The sequence below is a fragment of the Callorhinus ursinus genome, unplaced genomic scaffold (genome assembly GCF_003265705.2).
Source record: "Callorhinus ursinus isolate GAN/ISIS: 27379988/994484 unplaced genomic scaffold, GSC_fseal_2.0 scaffold12, whole genome shotgun sequence".
NCBI classification, from domain to species: Eukaryota; Metazoa; Chordata; class Mammalia; order Carnivora; family Otariidae; genus Callorhinus; species Callorhinus ursinus.
This window is the reverse complement of record NW_027397074.1, coordinates 75,274,988-75,300,397: the sequence shown is the minus strand read 5'-3', so window position 1 is coordinate 75,300,397 and position 25,410 is coordinate 75,274,988. Positions and strand designations below refer to the sequence as shown.

Below are 25,410 nucleotides of genomic sequence, written 5' to 3'. Positions count from 1 at the left end.
AGACTTACAAAGCAATGATCGCATAAGTTCTGCTTGCCTCCTTTGTGAAAAACAAAAACAAAACAAAACAAAAAAACCATAGGTGTTTTTTCTTTCCCATAGTGACTTCTCCAAAGGCTGGTGAGAGGCAAAACCAAATGTTAGAATCCAGCCCCCACAGACTATGAATAAAGCCACAGAGCTTCTATGATTATCTTTCTCTTAATCAAAAAGATCTCAGGATTTCTACCACCCAGAATGCAGATGAGCTTTAGATATACATACTGTCAGTTTAGTTGTTTTTAGCTGGGTTAAAGGACTCCTGGTTGCTGTCTTCTTGACCATTCTCAATCCTTTCTTCCTAGTTTGTCCTTCACCCCATGAGATTGAATGTTTGCTCGCATACCTTAACCTATTCAATACCCACAGACCCTCTCCCGAGTTAGGTCAGACACTGGCCATCTATTTGAGTGCTAACACAATTTAGGAACTCTCTCTCTCTCTCTCTCGCTCTCTCTCTCTCTGTCTACCTCTCCCGAAGAGCTAGTGTCCCCCCACACACACACACAGTTCTGGAAACCTCCCTGTATTAGTCACCTGTTGGTGTCTCCCTTGGTCTCACTCACCAGGCTGCAGGGAGCTGCAGTTGTGATTGAGTCTGTCTTGAATATGGACTCCCCCACACATTTGGGGCTCTCAGCTGAGATGGCCGGAATGGCCAGGACACCTGAGCCTCTCTCTCTACCTGTTCTTTTATCCCAGGCTTCTTCACAGCATGGTAGTCCTATGGTTCCAGATGGGTGAGGATAGATGCTTCCAGATGTCCTGAGGCCAGGCTGGAAAGTTCTGCATTATCTCTGTTAGCGTTCTGTTAGCTAAAATAGGTCACAGAGTTGGCCCTGACTCAAAGGAGGGCAAAATGGCCCCCACCGCCCCACGAAAGGAGCTGCAAATAATCTGTGGCTAGATTTAACCTACCATCCTCCCTTACCCTCTGTCTTCTTCAGTTGAAAATCATGAACTTACCTTCTCAGTATCCTGAACTGCCATCCCACCTAGAATCCCCTGGACCTCAGCTTTTATATTTTTCTTTGGTTCTGGGTCCTTTGGTTCTGATTAGCGACAATAATTCTTTAAATTTGCAAGTTCTTCAACAACAGCAATTTCCCCCCTTTTTAAGCCTAAGTATGACCTGTGCAATGTTTGGGACATAATTATACTGAAAACAAACCAAAATCCCTGTCCTCAGTTGCATGCCCCCAGGGGCATGAGTGATGAGGCGTGAGATGATATTAGTCTAAAATCACAGATGTTCACTTCCCCCACTCCTTTTTCCACTGCCTTAAATAATAGGGCCTCTAAAAGGTTGCAAGTTCTAACCCCACCTGTGGATTGATGCACACATACTTTGCCTGGCATGAAATCAAGCTGGTATGCTAGTCTTAGTGCTATAACCAAAGCCTGACATTCCGATACTAAAATCATCTCTGTTCCATCCCCAGCATCTCTTGCAAAGGGTGAATCACACCACACAGCTCTCTCTCTATCAAAACTGAAGGACACAAAGCAATCTGTTAATTTGGGGGGAGGAGGTGTTGATTTTTCCAGTTTTTTGGGGGGCTAGATTTAATAAATTAGTTGGTTTAATATTTATGATAATGAGAAAAACAACTGGAGATTCCTGCACTCACCTTTACTTCCCTCACAGGCAAGCCGTTCCCATGGTCACGGTCAAGGTCAAGGTCACGGGAGGCATCTGATTCCCTCCCTGCCTCACCAGGATCTCACTGGCCAGTACAAACCTGAAAGAGAGACTAGAGATAGGAAGCACACTCCATCTTTCTGTATGAAAATAAAATCTTATTATGCTCTCCAGTCCAAGAATCACTGCAGTTTTGAGGGATGGCAGTTTTTAGCCTTTCAGTTCTCTAGTCAAATCATGAGAACTAACTTGCAGTTGATTTTTTATTGAAACTAGCATTTATCAACCTGATAGGCACTGTTGATTTCAGCCTTAACATTGATCTCATTATTTCTACTTATTCAGGAATATGCATGCAAATCTTTTGACATAGCCCTCCTAAGTCAGCAGGTTCCCCAAGAGCTAAGCACTTCAAGCTCCCGTTTTCATTGTTGCTGTTTAACATTATAGTCGCTGATAACAATTTATATTAGCCTGTGCATGTTGAGATTGTAAACTATTTTTTTTTTGCAGAAAAATTTGTCTCTTTTAAATAACAGAAACCCCTGTAAATTACAGTTTTCTTGATGGCAGGGACAAGTTCACGGGAAACACAACACTTTTTCTGCTCTGTTAACAATCCTCTTAACGTGACCCCTGGTCAGTGAAATAATCTCTCCAATTTTATGTCATGGCAGCTCTAGAATCCCCTTGGTCTGACAGGGAAAATAGCCTTTTCCAAGAGGCCTCCATGAGGCTGGGATTCAGGATGAATCCCAGCCCGTGGCAATGTATTTATAAACCAGCATCAGATTTGTGGTAGACAAGTCTGATCAATTTGAACTCATGTAAATGGGAAAAGAGGACAATTTTACACGGTGCCAAAGATGGAGAAGGGACATTCCTCCCGATCTCGAATGCTGCAAATCTTTCGAAGTTTTAGTTTTGGTTTTGGTTTTGTTTTTTGGGTTTTTTTTTTTTTTTTTGTATTTGGTTTAATGATATAAATCGTAAAATCTGTTCAAATCCCCGACTATAAAGATGGCTTCCTGACAAGTGTTCTGAGAAATCCGTGGGCCCTTTTCAAGATGCCCGAGAGTGTCGGGGCTTGTTTGCGCCCTGCATTCTTGCTCAGGCAGGAGCCCCTGTCCCTCTGCTTTGCCCCCCTCTTCACTGGTTGTTTATGGTGAGCAGTGGGGTCCACAGTCAGGAGGGTGCCCCCTGCACAGGAGTCGTGAGAGATTAGTTGTCTTCCTAGACACCACACTAAGCATTGTATTTCTCATCTAAGTGCTCTTTATAGCTAGGCTGTGGGACGAGGGGCACGAGTGAGTGGTAGACTCCGACAAGCCGCAGGCAGTTGGAATTTGTCTCTGTCCTGCATCTTCTTTGGGACTTTCTCTCCAATGCACAACCTGCTGTTTTCCTTTATGAAAAACTGGAATTTGGGCCTTGGGAGGGTTGCAGAGAGAATGGAGGAGGAAGAGAGCTAAAATTCCATGGGGACAGGGTGGAGAGGGAAAGATGCCGAGGGGTTCCAGCCGGGGTCCCCCAGTGGTTCCTGCTTTTCAGCTCCTTTCAACCATATTTTCTACCCACTCCCTCCTCCCTCCTTGTACCCCTCCGAGAGACTTTTGTGTTGTTTTAGGCTTTTACCACCCCGCACATTTCGCTCCTTTGTTTTTATTCTCCCCACTCCCACCCCTTTGCCCCCCTACCGTGTGTCCTGATAGAAATCTCACTCATGCATTTCCTTTTTGATTTCAATGGCTTATTTTGTCTTCCCTCGTTTTCTGTCTCTAGTCTTTCTTTTCTTTCTTTTTTTTTACCCCCCCCCCTTTTTCAGCCTCTGGTCCCCGAGAGAAACGACCACCACCCCGCTGGGCCAGGATGACGGTGCTGTTAGAGTTCCCAGAGCCAGCTCTCCCCACATCTGTGCGGCTTTTGTCCTGGGGCAGAGGAGGATTTGGAATGGTCTGCTGGCAGCGTCTGGGAGACTAATGGGAAATGAGGTCCGGGGAGAGAGAGGCCATGGAGAGGTGGAAGGAATAGCAAAGGGGATTTGGATGCCTTGATGTGGGAAGCAAACTAGAGGGTGCACGTGACAAAAGACACATCATATAGAATACAAGGACAGTATTGACGATGGGGTTGCGCCAGCAAAAGCTGGGGTGTCCAGTGGGAGAGCCAGTGGAATGAGCACCGGGCAGCAAACTCGCTGCCTTTGGAAGGCTTGACTGCCTAACCATGCTGTTCACTTTCTCGTTTTGGGAGCTCTGTGAAGTTTGGCTTCCTCTCGCATTCCCTGGCTTTCGCCCGAATACTGATGTGTGTATCCTCTTAGTACATTTTCCCCCTTATTTTTAGGACCATTTCCCTATGTAGCACAGTCTTTCGAATCCATGTACCTTTATGGATCTTTCTCTGAAAAAAACAGGATGCTGGCCGGGATCCACATTGATTTTTAAAGGTCTTCATTCATTTATTAGAAAAAAATGAATTCTGCCCCCATGAACTTTGGAGAAAAAATAACTATAGTGATAGTCACTGCTAACGTTTATGGTTCTAATTGCTTTGTATGTATTAACATATGTAATTCTTAAAACAATCCCACATAGTGAGCTCTCTTATCTCCATCTGACAGGTGGAGACAGCTGAAGCATAGTGATGTTAGGTTACTTGCCAAGACTTGTATGTAGTATATGGTCTCTGCCCTCCATAGTTCTAAAACCTGGTGAGGGCAATGAAACACGGATAAACAATCACAGTGCAGGGTAGATCGATAGAAGTATTATATGCATGGTTCCAGTGACAACTGGTGCAGAGCTGTGGAGGGGCAGTGATCGATCGCAAGTTTCATGGAGAAATTTGCACACGTGTCCCTTCAATCAGGACTTAACAGTTGTTTTCTGGTGTAGGTCAACTGTGGGACTGAGTGTGGACATTGTAATAAACCCTAGGAGGGACAGAGAACCAAGACGTGCTTTTATATTCAGGGAATAAATGTGAGTTCACTGCTAACAAAGTCATGGTATTCCAGTTCCCTAAGGGAGAGGGCATGGTATCCACAATCAGACCATATGCATACCTAAAATATGCAATAAGCCTTAGATCCAAATATTCACCATGGATATAAACTGGAAGAATTCCATCGTCTTTTCTTTCTCTTGGGCTCTCCCCTAACAGTGAGACTCAAATTAACTTTCCAAAAATCACAGATGCTATTTTTTTAAAATACTTTTTCCTTTAAAGAGAATTTGTGAGGTCTGGGAGGATTATTTTTTTGTCTCTCTAGCCATGCCCCCTTTCTCCAGATTGTAAGATTGGATAGTCAATGCTACTAACCCGCACGGAGCCCTACTAAACAGCACAATATACTATTGAAGGAGCTCCCAGCAGATCACTGGAAGGGAGGGAACCTCCACCCTGTTCTTGGGCTGCACCTGGCACTCAGGCCTCTTCTTATTTCCTCCTCTCCAACCCCCTCTCGCCAGTATTATGCGAACACAGTTATTTTAAAGCAGGTTAAAACATTACTAGAAAATGTACCTGTACTATTAAAAATAGCTCCGCACTCCCGCCTATCATCAGTTCGCTGCCACCCTTGCCTCTTCATTGGCGATTTGCCTGACAGCGTTCAAAACGTTCTGCTCTTTGGTGATTATATGTATTGATGGGCAGATGAGGAAAGTTTGGGTTAATTAAGTCCATCACTCCAGAGCCCATTCCATTCCTGAAACCTGTAATTGGAGTTTTGTTAGGTTTTAATTAAGAGCAAGAATGTCTCATTTTAGGAGCAGCACCTCTTCCGCTCACCTCTGTCAGCTACCGAGGATTAAAAGGAGAGAAGGGGAAGGTGATAAGCAGCTATACAGGCATGCCTGACTCATAAATTGGCTAATCAGCTCTGTCATTGCTCTGGGTTGGCTGCATTTATGGTGATTCTTGTAAGACACTTGAGGAACAAGGTCCCTTCTCTTCCTTGTCCCCATGTTCAGAGTGTCAAACAATGGCGGCTTTGGCACCGATGTAGCTGGCCCCACAGCCTCTCACTTACATGACGGCATGGACCCTGGAGTTGGTGGACCCACCGTGGGTGCAGCTCTGAGTGCTGAATGAAGGGGGAAGGGGGTGAGGCCTCTGGTGCCCAGATAAGCATGCACTTAGCAGTGAATGGTGGGAACAGAGCTGCTGGAGTGGAGTGGAGTGGGGCTGGGCTGCTCCTATTCATGGAATTCCTGTGCAAATGAATGGCTCCAAGGGTTGGCTGAAGGTGGCAGGCACTCTCTTTGGGGACCACTGGACACTGTAAGCGTCCTTGTTCTTGACCTTGTAGAGAATGCCCTGCCAACAGTTGAAGGGGTTTGGAGTATTGGTTCTCAGGACATAGAATTTGAGTCAACAAGTGGCTTCAAAAGTGAATGGAGATAAGTGCAGAGCCCAGTACATTTCCTCTCCCTCCACTGATGCTCCACATCTCCACTTAGCGTAACCTGCTTAAGTCAGAGAATAGGACACTTCCAATCTAAACTTGCATGTAGCATGCCAGCTTCCATTTTAAGCTTATAACTTATATTGACTTATGAAACCTCGCAAGAATCCTGTGAGATACATATTATCAATCCTTCTTTAATGTACGTGGCAATCAAGAGACCGAGAGATTAAATGAACTGGCCCGAGATCCAGTAAGTGGCAGGTAGAGCCAGAATTTTGAAGCAAGGAGGTTCAGCTCTAGTACCCATCACTACACGATACTGCCTTGCACTTCTTTGGGTGTTTGTTGTGGGCATTATCATGCATGTTTCCTTAGAACCACAAGACTGAGGAACAAAAATAAATGCATTACGTCTTTGTTGAATCCTTAATGTAGGATAGGTGCTAGAAAAATAATAAATATTCTTACACGGCAGGGATTTAGTATAATTCATTTAGGGAGACAAGGCATATGAGTGAAAAGCAAATACGGAGTACAAGGGTGGAACCAAGTAAATGTTACGAGAGAAGGAGTTGAGAGAAGGGATAGAGTCTCTCTGTCAAAGCTGGTCGTTTCAGAAGACCTCGTCACAGACTGGACTTTACAGGACAGGTCAGATTTAGGTATGCGGCTAGAAAAGGGAAGGCTGTTCTGGATTGGGGGAGTGGAGGGAAGAAGCTCTCTGAGCTGGGAGAGCCCCGGAGAGAGGCCGGTGATGGCGGGTGATGGCACAGCTGATATGAAGAAACGGAACCTGGAACACATTGAGGAAGGGCAATTCCAGGTGAAAGACTGCAAACTTTCATGGTTGAATACTTGGGAGTAAGCAGTCAATATGCTGAATTGGAAATCTGAATGATGAGAGACCTTTTCATTTTTCTTAGTACCTGTTTCTGAATGCTAATTATGCTCTAGGCAGAGACTAATTAGGAAGCCTATTTGTCAAATAGGACAAAGAGGAGAGACGAATAGGGCAGAGGGTGCAAGGGAAGATTCAGCTGGCCTAGACGACCAGTAGATGGGAAAGAGGAGGCAGCTCTTGGATGACCAGGAGGATTGTGAAGGTACCATGGCATCTTAGTCATCTTCTTGGCCAGTGACTTTCATGGTTGGGAAGTCCTAATCTCTCCCCTTTCTTCTTTTTATGTAATAAGAAATCATAAAAGCCAAATTTTCGATTATAATGATATCCAACAAGACAGCAAATCAACAGGATCATATTTCTAAAGACTAAAATGCTCAATACCTAGAACTGTGTTTGGCATGTCCAAGCACATTTATTCATTAATTCAACCAAACATGTAAGCATCTGCTTGGTACCAGGCTCTATGCCAGGCACCAAGGAAGGATGTAGTGGTGAACAAGGCACAGGCCACAGCTTCAAGGGGGTTTACCACAGTCTAGTGATGGAGAGAGACAAATCCGCAGGTGGTTTTATTATGGTTTAAATGTCATGATCACTAAAGTAATTACATATCCCCACCTGTCTGGGACAGTCTCAATTTGGATGATAAATTATGTTACCCTCCCAACCACAGGACATACGGTTAGCGTACAAAATGACGGGGCACATAGGCAGGACATTTAATGCAGTATTTGGAGTGGGGGTTGTAGAGGGCTTTGTGGAAAATGTGTCTCAGCTGATACCTGCAGACTGATTAGAGTACAGGAGGGTTGGGGAAGGAATCAGTGGTGCAGAAGGTGGAAAGGTGGTCATTCCAAGCATTGTTTGCAGATTGAATGATTTAGTTGGTGAACAAATAGAATATCATCAGTGCACAAACTCATCAGACATCTCAGTGCCTAAGGAAACATCTATAACCATTTGGTGTTTATGCATAACATTTCTTCCAGGTCTTGGAAGGGAAATTTTATGAAAAATATAATTTTACTCTGTTTCTAAAACATAGATATTGGACTGGATGATATCTCTGGTATCTTGTAGTTTTAAAATTATACTGTATAAAACCCCATCTTAAACAACCTGCCTCTGGGGAATGATAAACAATTCTTAAATCCCACTGAAGCATCCCTATTCCCCAAATAACTTAGTTATTTCTCACTTATTCTATTCTGACTAATTTTATTTCTTCAACCTGATTGAAAGCTGCTTTAAAAGCATAGGCTGTATCATTCCACACATATCGATTGGTGGCGGTTGGGAGGTTGGTGAGTGGGAATAGAGAAATCCTTTCTTTTGGGGGGGGGCGGAGCAGGGGAGGTGGTCTTAATATCCCTTTCACCAAATGACTCTACTTTATTCAGCTTTCCAACATGTTTTAATTCTGTGACTACAGATTTTTTTGTTAATGTTTTAGTTTCTGAACTTACTTGTGATGGCATCTTGTTTTCCTCTTATTTAGGACCTCCCGAGTTATTGGATATGGCAGACAGCGAAACGTGAGTGTTTCCTTTCATTACATAGTCTAGATTATTTTCTTTAGAACATATCTGGGAGAAGAACGTAGCCTATAGAGCATACAACAGATAATTTAAATGTCAGTGATAAGAAGTTCACTTTCAATTGTATTTATAACTGTGCCGGGCTAATCTTCTAAATCAAAAATTACCCAATAAAAATTGATGACAAGACTCATAATGTTTGCATGCACAGTCATTGCTATTCATCATTTAGAGCTTCCTAGAGGCAAGGTAGTTTTGCACTGATGCATCTTGGACTACTGAGAAGTCTAAATAAATACATTTACCCTTTTTATTTACTCTTTCTCAACTGGGGTTTGTGAGAAAATTAAGTCCTAATACCCTACGGCATCCTTTGTTAGTAATGAAACCTCTATACCGGGTCTGGAATGGAACTAGGTATATACAACCATTGTAGAATTAAGAATATAGTAAATCCAATCATTTTATGTTCTGTGGTTCAGAAGAGAAACTCCAGTTGAGAAAGTCTTCTTCTCTGGGGTGGTCCCCAAACTGATAATGTTTGTTTTCAACATTTTTATTTCTAGGGCAGCAAAATAGCTCCTACTCCCCAAGTAGGAACAAAGAAAGGGTAACCATCGCACCCTGAAAGCCATATAGGAAGCACTATAAAACTTCAAAGACATTTGAAAAGAGATAAAGATGGATGGGGAGTAGCTAAGTAGGTCTGGAGGAGGAAAAGTAGAAATGAATAGAATGGAAGCTGAGCGGGAAGGGTAGAGTTCTATAGTTATGACTAGACAGGGAAGACACTGTCATGACAGAGAGTTTGTCCACATACCACATCCTATTACATCCTATTGGCAAAGTTGTCACTAACCCATTTGTTCTAAGAACTGCATTTGATTTTCCATACGCTTTGGCATTAAGCATCTTTTCAATTTTGGACACAGGATGGAGACCTCCTCCTCCCTAGACTGCCCATTAGAGGGGGTAGGAATGGCTACTTTGCTTTGCCTTCTTCTATACTGAGTGGCCTATGGCCAACAGGGGACAGCTTGTGTTCCCAGCTCTCCCAGATGTCCTCTGTGGCTGCCCGCACCCTCCCACCTGCCATTTGCATGAAATCAGCAGGTAGGGCGGCTTATGTTGACCTGGTCCTTCCACGCCAAGTCCCCCAGAGATACTCCACTGAGGGCCAGATGGTGGTCAGCCAAGAACCGTGTGAGGTGCCTTTGGGGCCTGTGGTTTTTCCATGCCTGCTCCGTGTGTACTTGATCCGGTGCCCCTACGTTCTGCCCACATGTGTCCACAGAGAAAATCGTTCCACCGTGCTCAGACCCATCTCTCTACACATCAGTTTGTTGAACAGTGCCATGAAGTGTTACCTAAATCCATCGTCGGTGGTTGAAAACAAAATCACTCAGCCTAGTTAACGCTGTTGAGACAAGCGATTGGAGTTCTGGTTCGCTGATGACTAACTGAAGGCATTTTTAGACACCCCCTCATCCGCCGCCCCCCCCCCCCCCCCGAATGTGCCCGGATCTCAGCTGCAGATCGCGAAGGAGGCGGATGAGCCCAGAACCTCAGCAGCAGGGATAGGAAGCTACCCTCACCCCCTCCCTGCAGCCTCCAGCCCCACCCCCACTCCCGCCCCCCCAACCCCTTTATGGGTGGTTTCCCATTTCCTCTTTGCTTTAGGGGTGAGACCGCCCTGCACAAGGCTGCCTGCCAGCGGAACCGGGCCGTGTGCCAGCTTCTGGTGGATGCGGGGGCATCTCTGAGAAAGACGGACTCCAAGGTAACTTGATGAGTGAGTGCAAACATCCTCCCCCTGGGCAGGATCACCGGCACCATTGCCTTCACTTGTGCCCATAGCAAAGGCATCCTTTCTGTGCTTATGGAAGTGCCTGGGGCTTTGGGGAAAAAGGAGGAAAAAATAAAGTGCTTCATTTAGAGCAACTGTAGTTTAAATGTATAAGCACAAAGGGAAGGGTGTGTGCTTGCCTATGGGACTTTATAAACCTCTGAATGTGCTGGCCTTGGGACTTTGGGGTTGTCCTGCCGAATGCCAGCAGCCAAGTTGTGGGGAGGTGAGGTTCAGAGCCCTAGGAGAGGCGTAGAAGACATTGGCCTGCTTTGGAATTTCTCCTTCAGTGGCTTTATCTGGGGTAGCTTCCCGATCTGTGGTTTATGGGTGCCCGGGTGATTGATTAGCCGTCACTGTCAGGATGGTCAGCCTGGACTTGGAGAGGTTAACAGCCTTAAATCTGGTGCCCATACATTGGCTTTTTATTTTTAGAAGTTTCTTCCTACTTATTTTCTTATATTTTCCCCTGAAAGTTAACCCCTGAAGTTAGGGTGGGAAATCTCTCATCGATGTGGAAACTGAAACCCAAAGAAAGCTCTGTACCCTTAAACCAGGAGCTGAGCCCAAATCCAAATTCAGCTCTTTTGACACCCAGCGCAGCAGATGAGTTGTTCTCCTGTGGTGACAGAACACCCCCCTGGATCCAACGGGATGAAGCGTGGCAACAAAGTCATGAAGTGGGTTTTTCTCGAATGGTTTGGATCATGCCTTTGCCTTACAGTGGTACTTACGGCATTGTGACTTGAAATGTGGTTGGTTCCCCTGCAGCAAAAGGCATGTCAATCTGGCTTTAAAGTATGTTAATGTCTTAAGGAGAGGGCGGTGAGGCCAGAAACTGATAGTGCGACCTACCTGCCGACCTTGACCGGAAAGACGCCAACAGGTAGAGGTCAGGCATCAGGAGAAACTCTGTTCAGGAGACCTGAGATCAGGCTGCACTGTGAATTGTTCATTTACAGAGAGCACCGAGGAAAGGGCTGAAAGCTGGAGCAAGGGAAGAGGTGGAGCTCGGTGGTGCAGCCCGGGGACTGCAGCCCAGGAGAAGGGAAGGGCGGCGGGGGGGGGGGGGGGGGGGGGGGGGGGGGGGACTGTTAATACAGAACCTCAGTGCCACAGGGGAGCCTGAGCAGCTCTGAGAAACCACCCTGGGTAGATGCTAAGAAAGGACAAACCGTTTAACTGTGGAGGGTTGCAGAGAAGAATTTTAATATAGAGATGAGGGTTTCATTAAGCTAAGGCACTGAATAGCCTAAGTTTGGGGCCGATGAATGTAGCCAAGGAACACAGACATATTCCCCATGAGACTTCTTTAAGGGACGAGCAACTGCTTATGTGCAGTTTTCACCCTGGGGTTCCTCCAACTGCAGTGAGCGCCATAAAATAACTTTATCTCCTGCGTGGACCTCTTTCCTTCGACCCCAGTTCTGAGCCGGTTGCATGAATCTCCACACCCCTGCAGCCCGTCGGATCCCTGCTCTCTGAGGGAGGACCCGGCCACCTGTGTTCCTCCCTAGGGCTGTGAGACATGTTAGGCTGGTCTGTTACCTTGTTAGCTAAGTGGGTATAGGAGGATTTCAAGTGGCAGAGAAGTGCTCCGTGTGATATTCTTCCCAGATGATATTTGCGCTTAAACTCTTTGTCGTGTAACCCGATGGAGGAACACAAACCCTGTGGGCAGGATGAGGGGAGGCCTCGATTTCAGGTAGGTTTGGCTTGCCTGGGGCCAACTCACACTCCAGCGTGGCAATTGCCTATTGACTACCCAAAAGACTGCTCTCACGCTCACCTCAGGAAATCAAAAGAAAAGGAGGAGCAACGTGAAAGAGACAAACAAAAGACTGGGCAGGAGACCTGGCCCCTGAGCAGAATGCTCTTTTTTCTCTTTCTAAGTTGCTGAATCAGATAAATGGGCTCAACATGCCTTGAGATTGCTTCCTCTTTTGTGTTATGTGTGTGTGTGCTTTTTTTTCAAAACACAGCTTCATTAATTTTATGATTATAAATACAGTGCATTCTTATATAGAAAACTCAAGCAATGCAAAGAATATCTAAAAAGATAGAAATCACTAGAAATCTCACACTCTAGACCTATATACTATTAAAATTTTAACGATCTCTCTTCACATGTAGGTGTGCCTGTTTTTCTCTCTCATTTTTTTTTAAGTCGGTGAAGTCATACTATTCATGCTATTATAGAATGCTTATGTTCCCCCAACATTGTGTTCTAGAGGTCTTACTGTATGAAATAGTCTATGCTTCATCCTTTTGGGAGACCTGTTAATTTTTCCATTTTGTAATTTTATGCTAAGTTAAAGCAGAACATGATAATTATGACTGGATCTTTTCCTAGATTTTTTGGGGGGGTGGGGGGAGAAGCAGTATCTTGAGAATTTCTCTTGATGGAGAACAGTTCCTTTAAAAATCAACTCAAAGGCCACTCCAATCCACCTCTCTGAATACTTGGAAGCTAGTAATTCCAACCTCATTAATATTGAAGATCAGATAATCTACTAATACTATAAACAAGTTGGAAAAACTATAGGAACTTTAAGGTAGTGGTTCAATATTAAATCCCAGCTAAATAAGTAAAATTTTAGAAAGAATTCAGAGCCACTGTTACTTTCCTTTTATTCTCTACCCACATACCCTTGTAAGCTATAGGCTTAATTGAGCTTGACACTCTCCATTGCAGTGACTCAGATGCAGGCTGAGAAGCCTTCAGCAATTTTCATAATACTCGCGTGCATTTATACATGGAGCTATTTCTTTGGTACAATGTTCATGCCTCCATCTTTTTGAATTTAATATTACTTTTTATTTTTTTATTTTTTAAAGACTTTATTTATTTATTTGACAGAGAGAGACACAGCAAGAGAGGGAACACAAGCAGGGGGAGTGGGAGAGGGAGAAGCAGGCTCCCCACCGAGCAAGGAGCCCGATGTGGGGCTCGATGTGGAGCTTGATCCCAGGACCCTGGGATCATGACCTGAGCCGAAGACAGCCGCTTAATCGACTGAGCCACCCAGGCGCCCCTTATATTACTTTTTAAATAGATAAAGCCATTATCACTGAACAAAAATTAGAAGTTTCAAGGAGCGTTATGTAATATCTATATGCATCCAAAAGAATGGAGACCTTCCTTCCTTCTACTACTGAATTCTATTCGTTGGCCTTATTCCAAAATTATCATGTGTATGTACAAACATGCATACGGCATTATAGTAGGCTGCAAGAAATGATACAATCCTTTAAGATGATGTAGAAGAACATTGAATGACATAAAGGTTTGATATGTTAAGTGAAAAAGTGTGTTATATAATAGTATGTAAACAGAGTATGGGGTTTTTTTAGACTTTTTTTTTTTTTTTTGAGAGAGAGAGAGAGAATGCAAACAGGGGGAGGGGCAGAGGGAGAAGGAAAGAGAATCTTAAGCAGACTCCACACTCATCATGTAGCCCAACACGGGACTCGATCTCATGACCCTGAGATCATGACCTGAGCTGAAATCAGAAGTCAGACATCTAACCGACTGAGCTACCCAGGTGCCCCGTAGTATGGTTTTCTATTTAGAAAAATTGTTATGTGTAGAGCCATAGAAAAAGACAAAATAGCTACTCGGTGGAAGGTTAACAGCAGTTATCTTAGTGTAGTATAGGACTTATTGGTGATTTTTATTTTCTTCCTTACACTTCTGTGCTTTTCCAAGTTTAATCAACATCCATCACTTTTGTAGTCAGAAATTAACTCACTTTTTGGAGAGCTGAGATAGTTCTGAATTGGGAGATCTTAACTGAAGACTTTGAAACCAGCAAAGAAACATCTTTAGATCATTTACAACCATCTGGTCCTCTCATTTTCTGCTTGCTGCTTCCCAGAGTTTAGTGTTTAGTGTAATAGGAAGAGTCTGCCATTGGGCATCCGAAAGCCTACTTCCTACTTTTCTCTTCAGTGATTTCTATCCCCCTTCTCCCAGAAAGAATTGGGATTCCCAAACTCACCGTGCCACACTCTTTCCTGTTGGTACTCTGAACCCCCTTTTCCTCAGCTGTTACTCTGAACCCCCTTTTCCTCAGCCCCACCTGTCAAGTGATCGTGTCTTTCTCTCGAACTTACCTACCTCATGGGTTTAATGTGACAATAGATTTGAAAGCGTCTTGTCTACTCTAAGCATGGAAAAATCCTTTCGTGAGTAATCTTTGAATACCTCCATGATTTAAAAAAAATAAATCTCATTCCATGTATTTGTGTCTCCTTCCTTCCCACTGTCACCTTTAGGGGAAGACACCTCAAGACAGAGCACAGCAGGCTGGAGACCCAGATTTGGCTGCATACCTAGAAAGCCGCCAGAACTATAAGATCATTGGCCACGAGGACCTGGAAACTGCTGTTTGACCCTGGTAGATTGCAAAGACAACCTGAGCAAGTGTATCACCTGTGCCCTCCCGGCGATCGGGCAGCTCCCCTGGAAGAAGCTGATGGAATCCACAAATCTGTCTCTCTCTGCAAGAATCTATCTGAGACCATGCCACCAGTTATTAAGGGCTACCAGGATGTCCAACAGAACACGATAGCCCACTGAGGAAGAGACAGGGTACCCGGAGATTTGTGGAATACACATTCCACAAAATTTGATCCTTATTGCTTCCAGCAAGTAGCATGAACTTCTGTGTTCACCTGTATAATTTATTTTCGAGATTCAGAGGATGTTCATACAAATGGCACTGCTCCCTCCTCCCCCTATGCATTCACGATTCCTCTGTACCACACAATTCTACTGCAACTACCCATCATTCAAAAAAAAAAAAAATAAGTAAATACAATTTGCTCTGTCTACATTCAGCCTTTGAAGACCACAAGACACGCTGGAGGTCTCTGAAAACCCTCTGGATGTCCTGCAGAAACACAACTGTAAAGCTGCTTCTGTTTCCAAGATGAAATATACCGACACTATTAGTGACTGTTTGCATGTCTCCCCTGCCCTCCCCCCTCATCCCTTGTCATTCTGTAGGAGCTGGGACGTGCCACATGGATAATGTCAACTTGTGTGCTGTACCTCTGAGGTATGGTGAGGTGGCATGGGAGGGGACCCAGGGCCCGGCCCTGGGGGCAGGGCTGTTGCTGATAGCCATGAAGGACTGGTTCAGCTTGGGCTGTTTGCACAGCCCCATACTGCCTACGTGTAGCCATCTTTGCCTTTTGCTGCGATGTAGACGATAAGAGACCAACACAGGATTAAACGAAGGCCCTCGGCTGGTTTGGTGGAACCGCTGGATTTTAAGTGCAGTTGAAGGTGCTGAGCAGAAAACCACGTGTGGGGACTGTGGTTCCAGGAAATGGAGCACTGTGACTGCGTTCCCTTCCAGACTTTCTCAAGTGATAATAGAAAGCAGGCTAACTGACTTGAAATAAAACAGCCAATGCAAAAGTAGCAACATATGTCAAAATAACTCACTTAAGCAAGAAAACAGTTGGCGGGCATGTTGCACAGAGGCTAATAAGTAGAGACTCTTGGGTGTAGTGGTGAGAGGGGGCCCATTTTAGGTTTTCCTTCTAAGTGTTTGGTTTTCATTACCCCGAGTAAGCCTTGTCCCAAGGACAAAGCCTTGTTTTATGAGTTCCACTGCTGGATTTCCAGGACGGCTGGATCTTCCCGATGGACACCTCACCTTTTACTTGTCAGGTCCCAAGATTGTACCTGATAGCACTGTAACCCCATTTCTTACGTACGGGGTTGTCTAATCTTTTCTCCGTTTCCCCCTACCAGGAAATTCTTAGTACAAAACCACTGTGGGAGCTGAGCCAGAAATGTGTCTCTGGCGTTGGAATTACAACTTCGAATCCTGCCACGGATCAGTTGGTACTTACAGGTCCCTCTAGTAGGGACTCTGTGATAACTAAAAGAGCAGGAGGAAGAGGCTCCTAACTTTCAGTGAAGAGGTCTACTTGACGTGGGTAGGAGTCAGAAACACAAGTGGGTGATCCAAAGTTGTTTCAGACTAAAGCTGAGGTCTTCTGAGCTTTCTTCCATTTTGCTCTTAGACACAAGCAAAGTGCTTCCCTGGTGTCTCTGCATGTGAACACATAAATGATCGTATTTCTTTCTGCATTTACTTTAAAGGTCCAGTGGTGACACACTGCTTACCTGAATTGCATTTTGGTCACCTATCATTTTGAGAGGACAGATATGAGTACTGTATTAAGGAGGAATAGCTTCTCTGTGGGTGGGGATGAAGCACCTCCCTAGCCTTTTCAAAATCAAATTATTGGTGTTATTTCCAGCGGGGGGAGAATAGGTTGGTTATGAGTAATTCATTTCCATCTATCAGTCTTAGAAATGGAATTATCTGTTGGGTTTTATGGGGAGGTAAGGAGGACGGCAATAGATTGTTTCCAGAAACTGGAAAAAAATAGGCTCCAGGAAAATTTAATCACTGGGCTTCATCTGGGAGTCTTTCAGTTGGTGGGACTGTCAAAGAGATGTTGTGATGACAGAAATATAATCCTTAAAACAGACTGGAATCTGGCTTTGAATGGTGCCTTCCATTCCCTAGATTAAGCCAAACAGTTGGCCACACAGTCAGTTACCCAGCTGCCATTTCTGGGATAAAGGACTATTTTCACCAACTACCATCTCATATTTCTTTGTGATGCTTCAAAGCAGCCCAGAGAAAACTTAGAGTATAGATGGCTACAGGCCAATTTAAATAGGTCCAACTGAAGTCACAAGTAAATTCCTGGTATGAAAATAGATAAGGTAATGACTACTGTAGGGGTTCTGGTACATTTGGAAATCATTCCAAGCCAAAAAAAAAGAAAAAAAAAGTTCTACATTATGGATGGGAAACCATGTACAACCAAGCAAATATCTCTTTGAAAAAGCAAACACCCTCAGGACTTGGGGTTTCCGAGGAAAGGACATCAAAAATGAACGGAACGGTTACATATTTAATGGATTCAATATTAAACCTACCTCCTGTAGCATTTTTTAAAATTGATCACTGTGTAGGACAGTCCTGGCCTTCAGAAAGAACTGAGGCCATATGCTCTAAGAGTTTCCAGCTCAGCTCAAGCATAGAGTCTCCCCTTTAATGGGCCATCAGAAAGGGTAGAAGCCAACGGTCTGGCCCTGTCTGGATCTTTAAACCCACAAACGTTTAATTTAAAAGACATGAAACTGTATAGTCACAGAAATACCATTTTCTACAAAACCTCCCGGGACAGTACTGGAGCATGGCTGGCTTAACTGCCAATCCTCTGTGTTTGGCTCAGAAGAGCCCCTCATGGGCTGGTGCTGTCTGCTCTGGGATTCCATTTGTGGGTTTGGTTGACGGGGAGGGGTATGAGAAATGGAGAGTTATTACAAGACCACATGAGAGAACCTTAAAGGTAATCATTTTCAGAGCCCTATATTCCAGGAGTACACATTTAATGGAATAGAACCCAGTTTAGAACCCAGCTTCACCTACTTAGGCTGTGCTTTATCACATTCGAGGACTGTTTAAAAAGCCAGAAGCCAAGAAGGAAGTAAATACCATGGCCGCAAATCTCACTTTGAGAGTTCTGGTTACCTCTATGGAGGCTATAACCTAAAACCCATGCAATTTCTGAAGAAGAGAATTTAGCTGGCAAGTACACAGCCATGACATTAGTGACAGCCCCCCTAGCCCATCGTAGTAGCTGCCCTTAGCAATTAGGCAGATGTGTTTGCACTGGGAGATACTCAACAGGCAGTTTGCATTTGGACCTCGTAACCATTTCTTTGCCTAAAGGATTTCTGAAATGTATTTCCTAGACTTCTCGTAATATCCATGTTTTATAATATGTGGGGCAGCAGTTTTAATTTTTTACATGTCAATTTTATTTCACATATTTAGATTTTTTATCATAAAGATAGAACATGCTTTTTATTAAAAAAAAAAAAAGTTCTAATAGCACAGATGAGAATCACAGGCAAGGTCAAGATGTTCCTCTGTGCTTGTGTAGAGACCTGAGTCCCACACCCCAGAGATAAACAGTGTTAACACTGATCAGCTTTGTTGCTTGTATGTTATGTCAGAAAGACTCTGTGCACACAGCACCCCCACACACATATAGAAATGTATTTATTTGTATACATAATATACAAATATATAATATATATACATACGTTATTGCATAGGTTTCCAGTAGACAAAACATTTTAGAGGCATGCTAATCATCTCTCTGTGTATAGTTAACACCAACAGGCAAAGACAGGCTAACAGGAATTTTTCATTTATTCTTTGTTGTTTTTACTGCTGCTAAGTTCAGTTCCCTTATTGCAGCCACTCCAATTACACATGGTGTTTGCTATTGCCTGTGTCATAAAATCCATGACCAAGAGGTCTTATAATTTTTTATGTTACCTTCCATGAAGCATGAGACCTACCTGAGCCCAGAGACTTGTCTGTGCTATTTTTGGATCACAGATGGAGAGTTTCTTTCTCTGTCATGCTCATTCCACTTTACAAGGCTGAGTTTGCAGGGCTAACACTCCATACATTGCCTAATGATATTTAATGAGGGCAAGCTACTGCCAGGAAGGTGTAGGAACTTGGGTACGGGCTGGGGTCTGAGGAGCTTGGCTTCCTTCCAATAGGAGTAGCTCATGAAAATCACTGAAAACAGCACCATCTTTTATTCAATTTTGCTGTTTAAAAATAAGATAGATCATTGTTGAAATGACGCATCATAGCCATCAAATAAAACGAATTGCTCTACTTAAATGGATTATTTTCAGTTTAGGTAAGAAAAAAGTAGAACATCTATTAAAGGAGAGACTTTTCTAACTGATTTTTAACATTTATTTGTATAAACTCATTTCTGCCCAGGTCTCACTAGAACCTTCTCTGAATCTGTCTACTTTCTCATTCTCTGAATTCCGTGTTCAGCTGATTGCTGTAGTTTTTTTCTCTGTCTGGTCTCCCAGATGGACTTTGGCCCCGTCCCTTTCTGTGTCCTGGTCTTGACTCATCTCTAGTCCCTCCAGTTTCTGACCATCACAAGAGTCCTCCTGGACTTTCAGCCACCACCTTCAGTCATTTTGTCATACAGACACCCAAATCTTCCCCAGGTATTCTGCTCAGAACGTATCAGAATGAAATTGCCCTCTGAGAGAAGTATCCATTTTGCCTGAAGGACAAATAGATGTCCACTGACTTTGATCATCTTAGAGAGTTACAACATGCCTTATTCTGAGAAGCCATCTGCCATAGAGGTTTAGCACACATCTGTCTCAGTTCCACCGTGGGTGTCCACAATCATGGCAGCTTCCTCCACATCCGGTGACGTAAACCATGTACTCCCCTAAGTCACCTAGATGACTGGATTAGATACGTGTTATACCCCTAGTGGCCATCCATGGATTTTGGGCTGTCTCCCCACAGTTTACTGAGAAGTCTAAAAATAAGAACTAAGCAAGGAGGAGTGCCCTTGGAAAACCTGCTCTCCCAGGACACATAGCACTGACCTGGTCCCAAAAAGAAAGCAGAAGAAATAATTCTTAGGTTGTTGAAGCATTGTCGTTTGAAGTAGAGATTTGAATATTGAATGGCATCCTCATAGTAGACAGATTCCAGAGTCTATATATGTATTCAGGCATTCTGCATGCAATCATATGTTCATGAGTCAAGCATACATTCATATATTTAATCATTTATATTAAAAAAATTTATCCCTTACTCTGATGCTGGCAACATGCTAAGGATCTAAGAATGAATGCAAGAGCCAAAACTCTTGACTTCACAGAGCTGGCAACCTAGGGGAAATGCACATGGTACCAGGGAAGCGTGCACTGGGGAATCCATCAGGCCTTTATCATGCCCGTCACTCTTCAGCCAACACTGTTTGGGCTCTATGATATATGAAATGAGAATATGAATATGAAAGAAGTGATATTTTGCATTTCCTTTTCCTAAGAGTCTTGGTCCTGTTCTTCAAAAGGTATTTGCGAGCAAGACTTTAAGATGAGACAGAAATACAACTCAAATGAGAGCTAAAACTCATGCTATTTCTCAAGGATGGAACTAGAAGCAATAGGCAAAATTTGCAGTGGGTTTTGACTGAATACAACAATGAAGTATAAATATTGTCCAATAGTGGAGCAGGCACCCTTACAGAATTCCATGTGTTCAGCCCGTGGGACTGTTTGAACAGGGACTTCCTGACCACCTGGAAGGATGCTGTGATTAGGGACCTTTATCCAAGGGGCTGGAATCAGACTGTGAGTTTTTGAAGTTTTGTTGTTTTTTTTTTTTTTAAATGATGAATGGTAGGACTTCATTTTTTGAATTTATGAAAATCTTGATTTTCAATCTTTAAAACACATTGAGAGGAAAACTCTGGGAGAGAATGACTTTTGGTTATCATTAAAAAAATTTTAAACCAACTAAGCCTGAATTTAAGAGACAGTGCAAAGCAAACATACTAAGGGGTCTAACTTACTCCAAAATGCTTCTGGAAGCATCATGGATTTTGATGAATATGCTTAGGCATTCTTAAGTCATATTGGAAATCGGTTTTTGATATTCTCACAATTAAATGTAATCTGTAACCACAGAAGAAAATTTTACCTAAAAGGTATTTGGGATCCAAGTAACAGACACAAAAGGCAATCATGGAAAATGGCTTTGCTTCTGCGGCAGGCATGATAACTGCTAGGGAGCACTCACCCATGGAGATAAGTGATGATTCTGAATGTTTTCCAGAGTTTTCATATTTTGAGCCAAATGGCATCTGAAAGGGATCCCTTCGTGGTGGGAACAACTGAAACGATCTTATTTCTCAGTCTTTTAGTGAAACACAGCTTTCAATAGAAAATAGTTTAAACACCTCGAATGTATACTGCTTACTGTTATTATACTGTTTATTACAATTTCAGTAATTTTTAAAATTTTAGTGTTTTAACATTTCAATACCCTTGTGACAGCTTTGAGCTTCGGTACAAACCCATGAGGTGGATCATGCAGATCATTTTAGATGAATAAACCAAATCTCAACACAGTGTATCCAACTTGCGCAGGTTCATATAGTAAATGGTAGAAATGCCGCCAGAACTGACATCTCTACATTGTTGCAGACTAACACGTCCACAGTAGATGTTGGCTAAGTAAACAGTTTCCCACCCTTGCCTTCACTGCTGTTTTACATCATGCAGATTTCCATAATTTAGAAGGTGCCTCCTTGAAAAGATAATGACTTAGTATCCCACAGTAAGAGTTGGGTAGAACTGAGGGAAAATATGAGGTTAAAAATCAGTTTTTGCTATCAGAAGCTTATCAGGTTGGGCAAAGTTCAAGGGGAAAAAGGTCAAATGTTTTGGTGCTGGGGGGGATTTCACGAGAAGCTAATACTGAGGATGACTTCCTGGTTTCTCTATGAGGCTCAACATTTAAAAATGTTAGTATTGTCTTCTCTCCTTGGAAGTCACTACTGAAATGATATTTTAGAATTCTGTACCAAAAGGTGTTGAAAATGGGCTTGCCATTCAAGATCTCTTTGCTTTAAGCGGGTGGGCATGCAAAGCTATGTCTGTCCTACCGTCACACACACAGAGGTCTGATACACCTGTGGGAAGTTCTGTTGACCTTGATATGGGAAGAATAAGCAGACCAGAGAGATTCTTCAATTCCTGCTCTCATCTTTTATAAGGCACCTCGACGGACAGATCAGTGACTGTGTGGAAGAAGGATGTTCGATCTGGAAAGAGGACAAAGTTAGATCAGGAACAGAAATGTTTGGAGGAGACGGGTCAAGTAGAATGGTGAGATTCGAGTTCTCCAGGGCAGACAATCTGCAGAAGAAAGCAAGGACAGAAGAGTTCAGAACAGAAATGAAAAGGAGGTGGCTTTATTACTTCTAGAAGGATTTCTTTTTTTCCTAAACATTACATCCAGAAAAATGGATGGGGCTTTCTGAAAAACAAAGTGACTTACTGCAGCTAGGGTTTTTTTCTAGTATTTCAGTGAAAATTAACCAAATGAGGGAACAGGAAAAAGCCCTTCCTTAACTGTGAGGAAGCTTAGACTAAAAGACTTCGGTGATACTTTCTAGTTTTAGATTTCTGTGATTTTGGATACAAGCAGAACTCATTTAGGACCCTAAGCCTCTCTAGGTTCCTGCCATGGAGATGGCAATTAAAGCTTTTTTGTAAAAACACCAGCCATTGCAAATATATCCCAGATCATTGAGAAGCAGGTATTTCATGACCCTAAAACAATTTGCTTTGCTTACATGCACACCTGCACGTTTGTACACACGTGCGTGCACACACACACACACACACACACAAACTCTCATTGTCTGTTGCCAGCCAATTTCCAAATCTCCTGAGTAAGATATGTGTTTCTACTAAGGCAGAACAGTCACAGGTTCAATAATCAAAGAGAAAAAAAGGGATCTAGTGCCCATTTTCCTACTTTCTACCCATTTGTTGCTTGGGGTATGTGGTTGTGGCTGGGACTTAGAGAAGGGGCAGAAGATCTCTATTTTCTGGTAAAGAGGCATAGAGACAGTTTTTATAACTTATTGCCATTAGGTAGGACTTAATCTTCTATCACTAGACTAGTGTTGCTATAATGTTTGTGGACTATAGTTTTTTTAAGCCCATTTTTTAAATCTTTTTTAAAGATTTATTTATTTTTAGAGCATGCGTGCATGAGTTGGAGGAGGGGCAGAGGGAGAGACTCTTTCAAGCAGATTCCCCGCTGAGTGAGGAGCCTGATGTGGGGCTCAGTCCCACAACCCATGAGATCACGACTCCAGTCGAACCAAGAGTCCCACGCTTAACTGACTGAGCCACCCACGGGTCCTGTGGACTACAGTTTAAATTGCCTGTCCTCCCTTTCTTCCATAATAAGACCTGAGTTCCTAGATTTCAGGTTGGCTTGATGGAAGGCACCGTTGCGATAGTCTTAAAAAGTGGACTCTTATCTGGATTCTTGCTCAGAAAATGCTCCCACTCCACCTTCTCCCGACCTCTTGCCCCTGAAGGTAAAGGAAGAGCAGAGATATGAGCAAAAAAGATTCTCAAGAGTAGTACAATAATAAGGCTCCAGTCTTCACACAAATTGCCATGACAACCCACACATAAATAATATATATACCCTCAGCAAACTTTGATCCTCATGAAAAGCAAATTCAGAAGATGTAGAAAAAGATTGAACTTGTTCAAAGTGGCTTCAAGGAATATCATGAAATTTTCAATCTATGCAGCTTAGAAGAATTATGTGTGGAATTTAGGGGAGGAGAGAGTTCCTATAATAGAACTATCTAATAGAGCTTTCCTCAGGACTGGGTTGTTTGTTGAAGGAGTTTCTCTACGTGCTTATAGGAGGTTAGACCTGTCCACAGATTTGTGATGCTGTATGGTAAAATTTGAGAGAAATAAGGACGACTTAGGGTTTTTTCATAAGTCTAAATATATTCAATCCTTAAAAATTCAAAGACTAACTTTTTTTTTATTTTGGGGGTTACATATAACCTTTCTTCTTAAAATTATAAAATAGGAGATGTTTACAAATTGTCTTTACTTGTAAAAATAAACCAATGACAGCTCTAAATTGGTTTACCCTATATTTTGTTTTAAATTTATGGGTAACTCTGTGAGATATGTTGGTGAGATTTATCATTTTTAAGATACTATCCAGCTTTGATATTTACTGCACCTTGTATAAGGAATCCAAATAATTCCTGACCTTTTGGGTTCTATTAACTCTTCAATTTTTCATTCCCTGCCCTCCATTCCTTATTGGTTGGACTGAGGCTCTGACCACATGCCTAATTTCCAATGCGATTAGAACTCCGTTCTATGCTTGCTAACATCCTGATTGTGGGCTGGGAAGTGTGGGTTTCTTGCTATCCTGGGAAATGAGATTCAGAACTTTCATAGACAAAATATTCTAGCACAATAGAATATTTGATAAAATATTCTAGCACAATAGAATATTTTGCAACTCACATCTTTGTGAAGGTAGAGTCTGAATTAGTCTCAGTAAAGGTTAGCTAGTCTTTTTTTAATTACTATTTATTTATTACCAATGGTTAAGTGACAACCATGAATCTGAATATAATATGGATCACAGCTGATTGAAAGTGGGGCAAACCATTCCTGTAAAGAGTTAAGGAACAGAAGACCATCTCAGTTCCATACAAATGAATATATTTCGTTGAATGTGATTTCTGAGTGGGAAAAGATTCTTAGGCACCCAGAGTACCCTTGGCTGTGGGTAGTTCACTCTCAGAGTCTACATCTGTATGAAGGATTGCAGTCACATTATAAAGGGCTCTTTCATGATTTCTGATTCTGCCCTATCACATCCCAGAGCCATGCTTTTGCAAAGCTGCCAGCTGGCAGGTAGAATCCAAAAAAAAAAAAAAAAAAAGTGGCAGCTGTGGCAGTAAGTTGATGAAGTTTTATTTCCAGGTGAAGTGGGATCCAGAGAATATGAAATGGAGGGGGGGAGGGGGGGAAGGGAAGAATGGAATTTTTTTTGTAACAAAGTCATAAAGTATTTTTCCCTAATTTTCTTGCATTTCCTATTTATATAAAGTATCTTGATCACTGTGTTGCTCTACAGAGATTTTCAACGGAATTAATTTGGGAGACTGAACTAATCTCTGAAAACGAAATTGACTAGTTACAGTTACTTTTTGGACACTTTTTCTGTATTGTGAATTGTGTGGAAATGTACAGAATAAAAATTAAGAAACATAACTAGTTTCCTTTCTTCTCTTACTGTCTGCTAGATGTAGATGGTATGAGTACTGTCCTTAACGGTGGGTAAGTTAGATTTTCAATATCAGGAACTAAGCAAAGATTGGCTGTTAGACAAGGAAGAAACTAAAAGGGATCCCTGACAAGGCAGAAGTTAAAAAAAATATTTCTTCTTTCAAGATGGACTAATAGAAGCCAGATTGACCCTCCCCCCTGAAATAAGAACATCTATATATAAAACAGTGATTGTTAAAACACCAGGCATTAGGCAAAAAAAGAGAGTGATCCCTAAG

General features: G+C 42.7%; 1 protein-coding gene across 11 annotated transcripts in view; it reads left to right on the top strand.

Moving 5' to 3' along the window:
- DGKI (diacylglycerol kinase iota) overlaps positions 1–23,963 on the top strand; it is a 453,062-nt gene extending 429,099 nt beyond the window's left edge. For all 11 annotated transcript variants that reach the window (XM_073899243.1, XM_073899251.1, XM_025854834.2 and 8 more), the window contains 3 exons: positions 8,498–8,534; positions 10,218–10,317; positions 14,662–23,963. In XM_073899243.1, the coding sequence (XP_073755344.1) occupies positions 8,498–8,534; positions 10,218–10,317; positions 14,662–14,778 (254 nt within the window). In that variant the 3' untranslated portion in view covers positions 14,779–23,963. The remainder of the gene's footprint in view (positions 1–8,497; positions 8,535–10,217; positions 10,318–14,661) is intronic.
- The last annotated feature ends 1,447 nt before the right edge of the window (positions 23,964–25,410 follow it).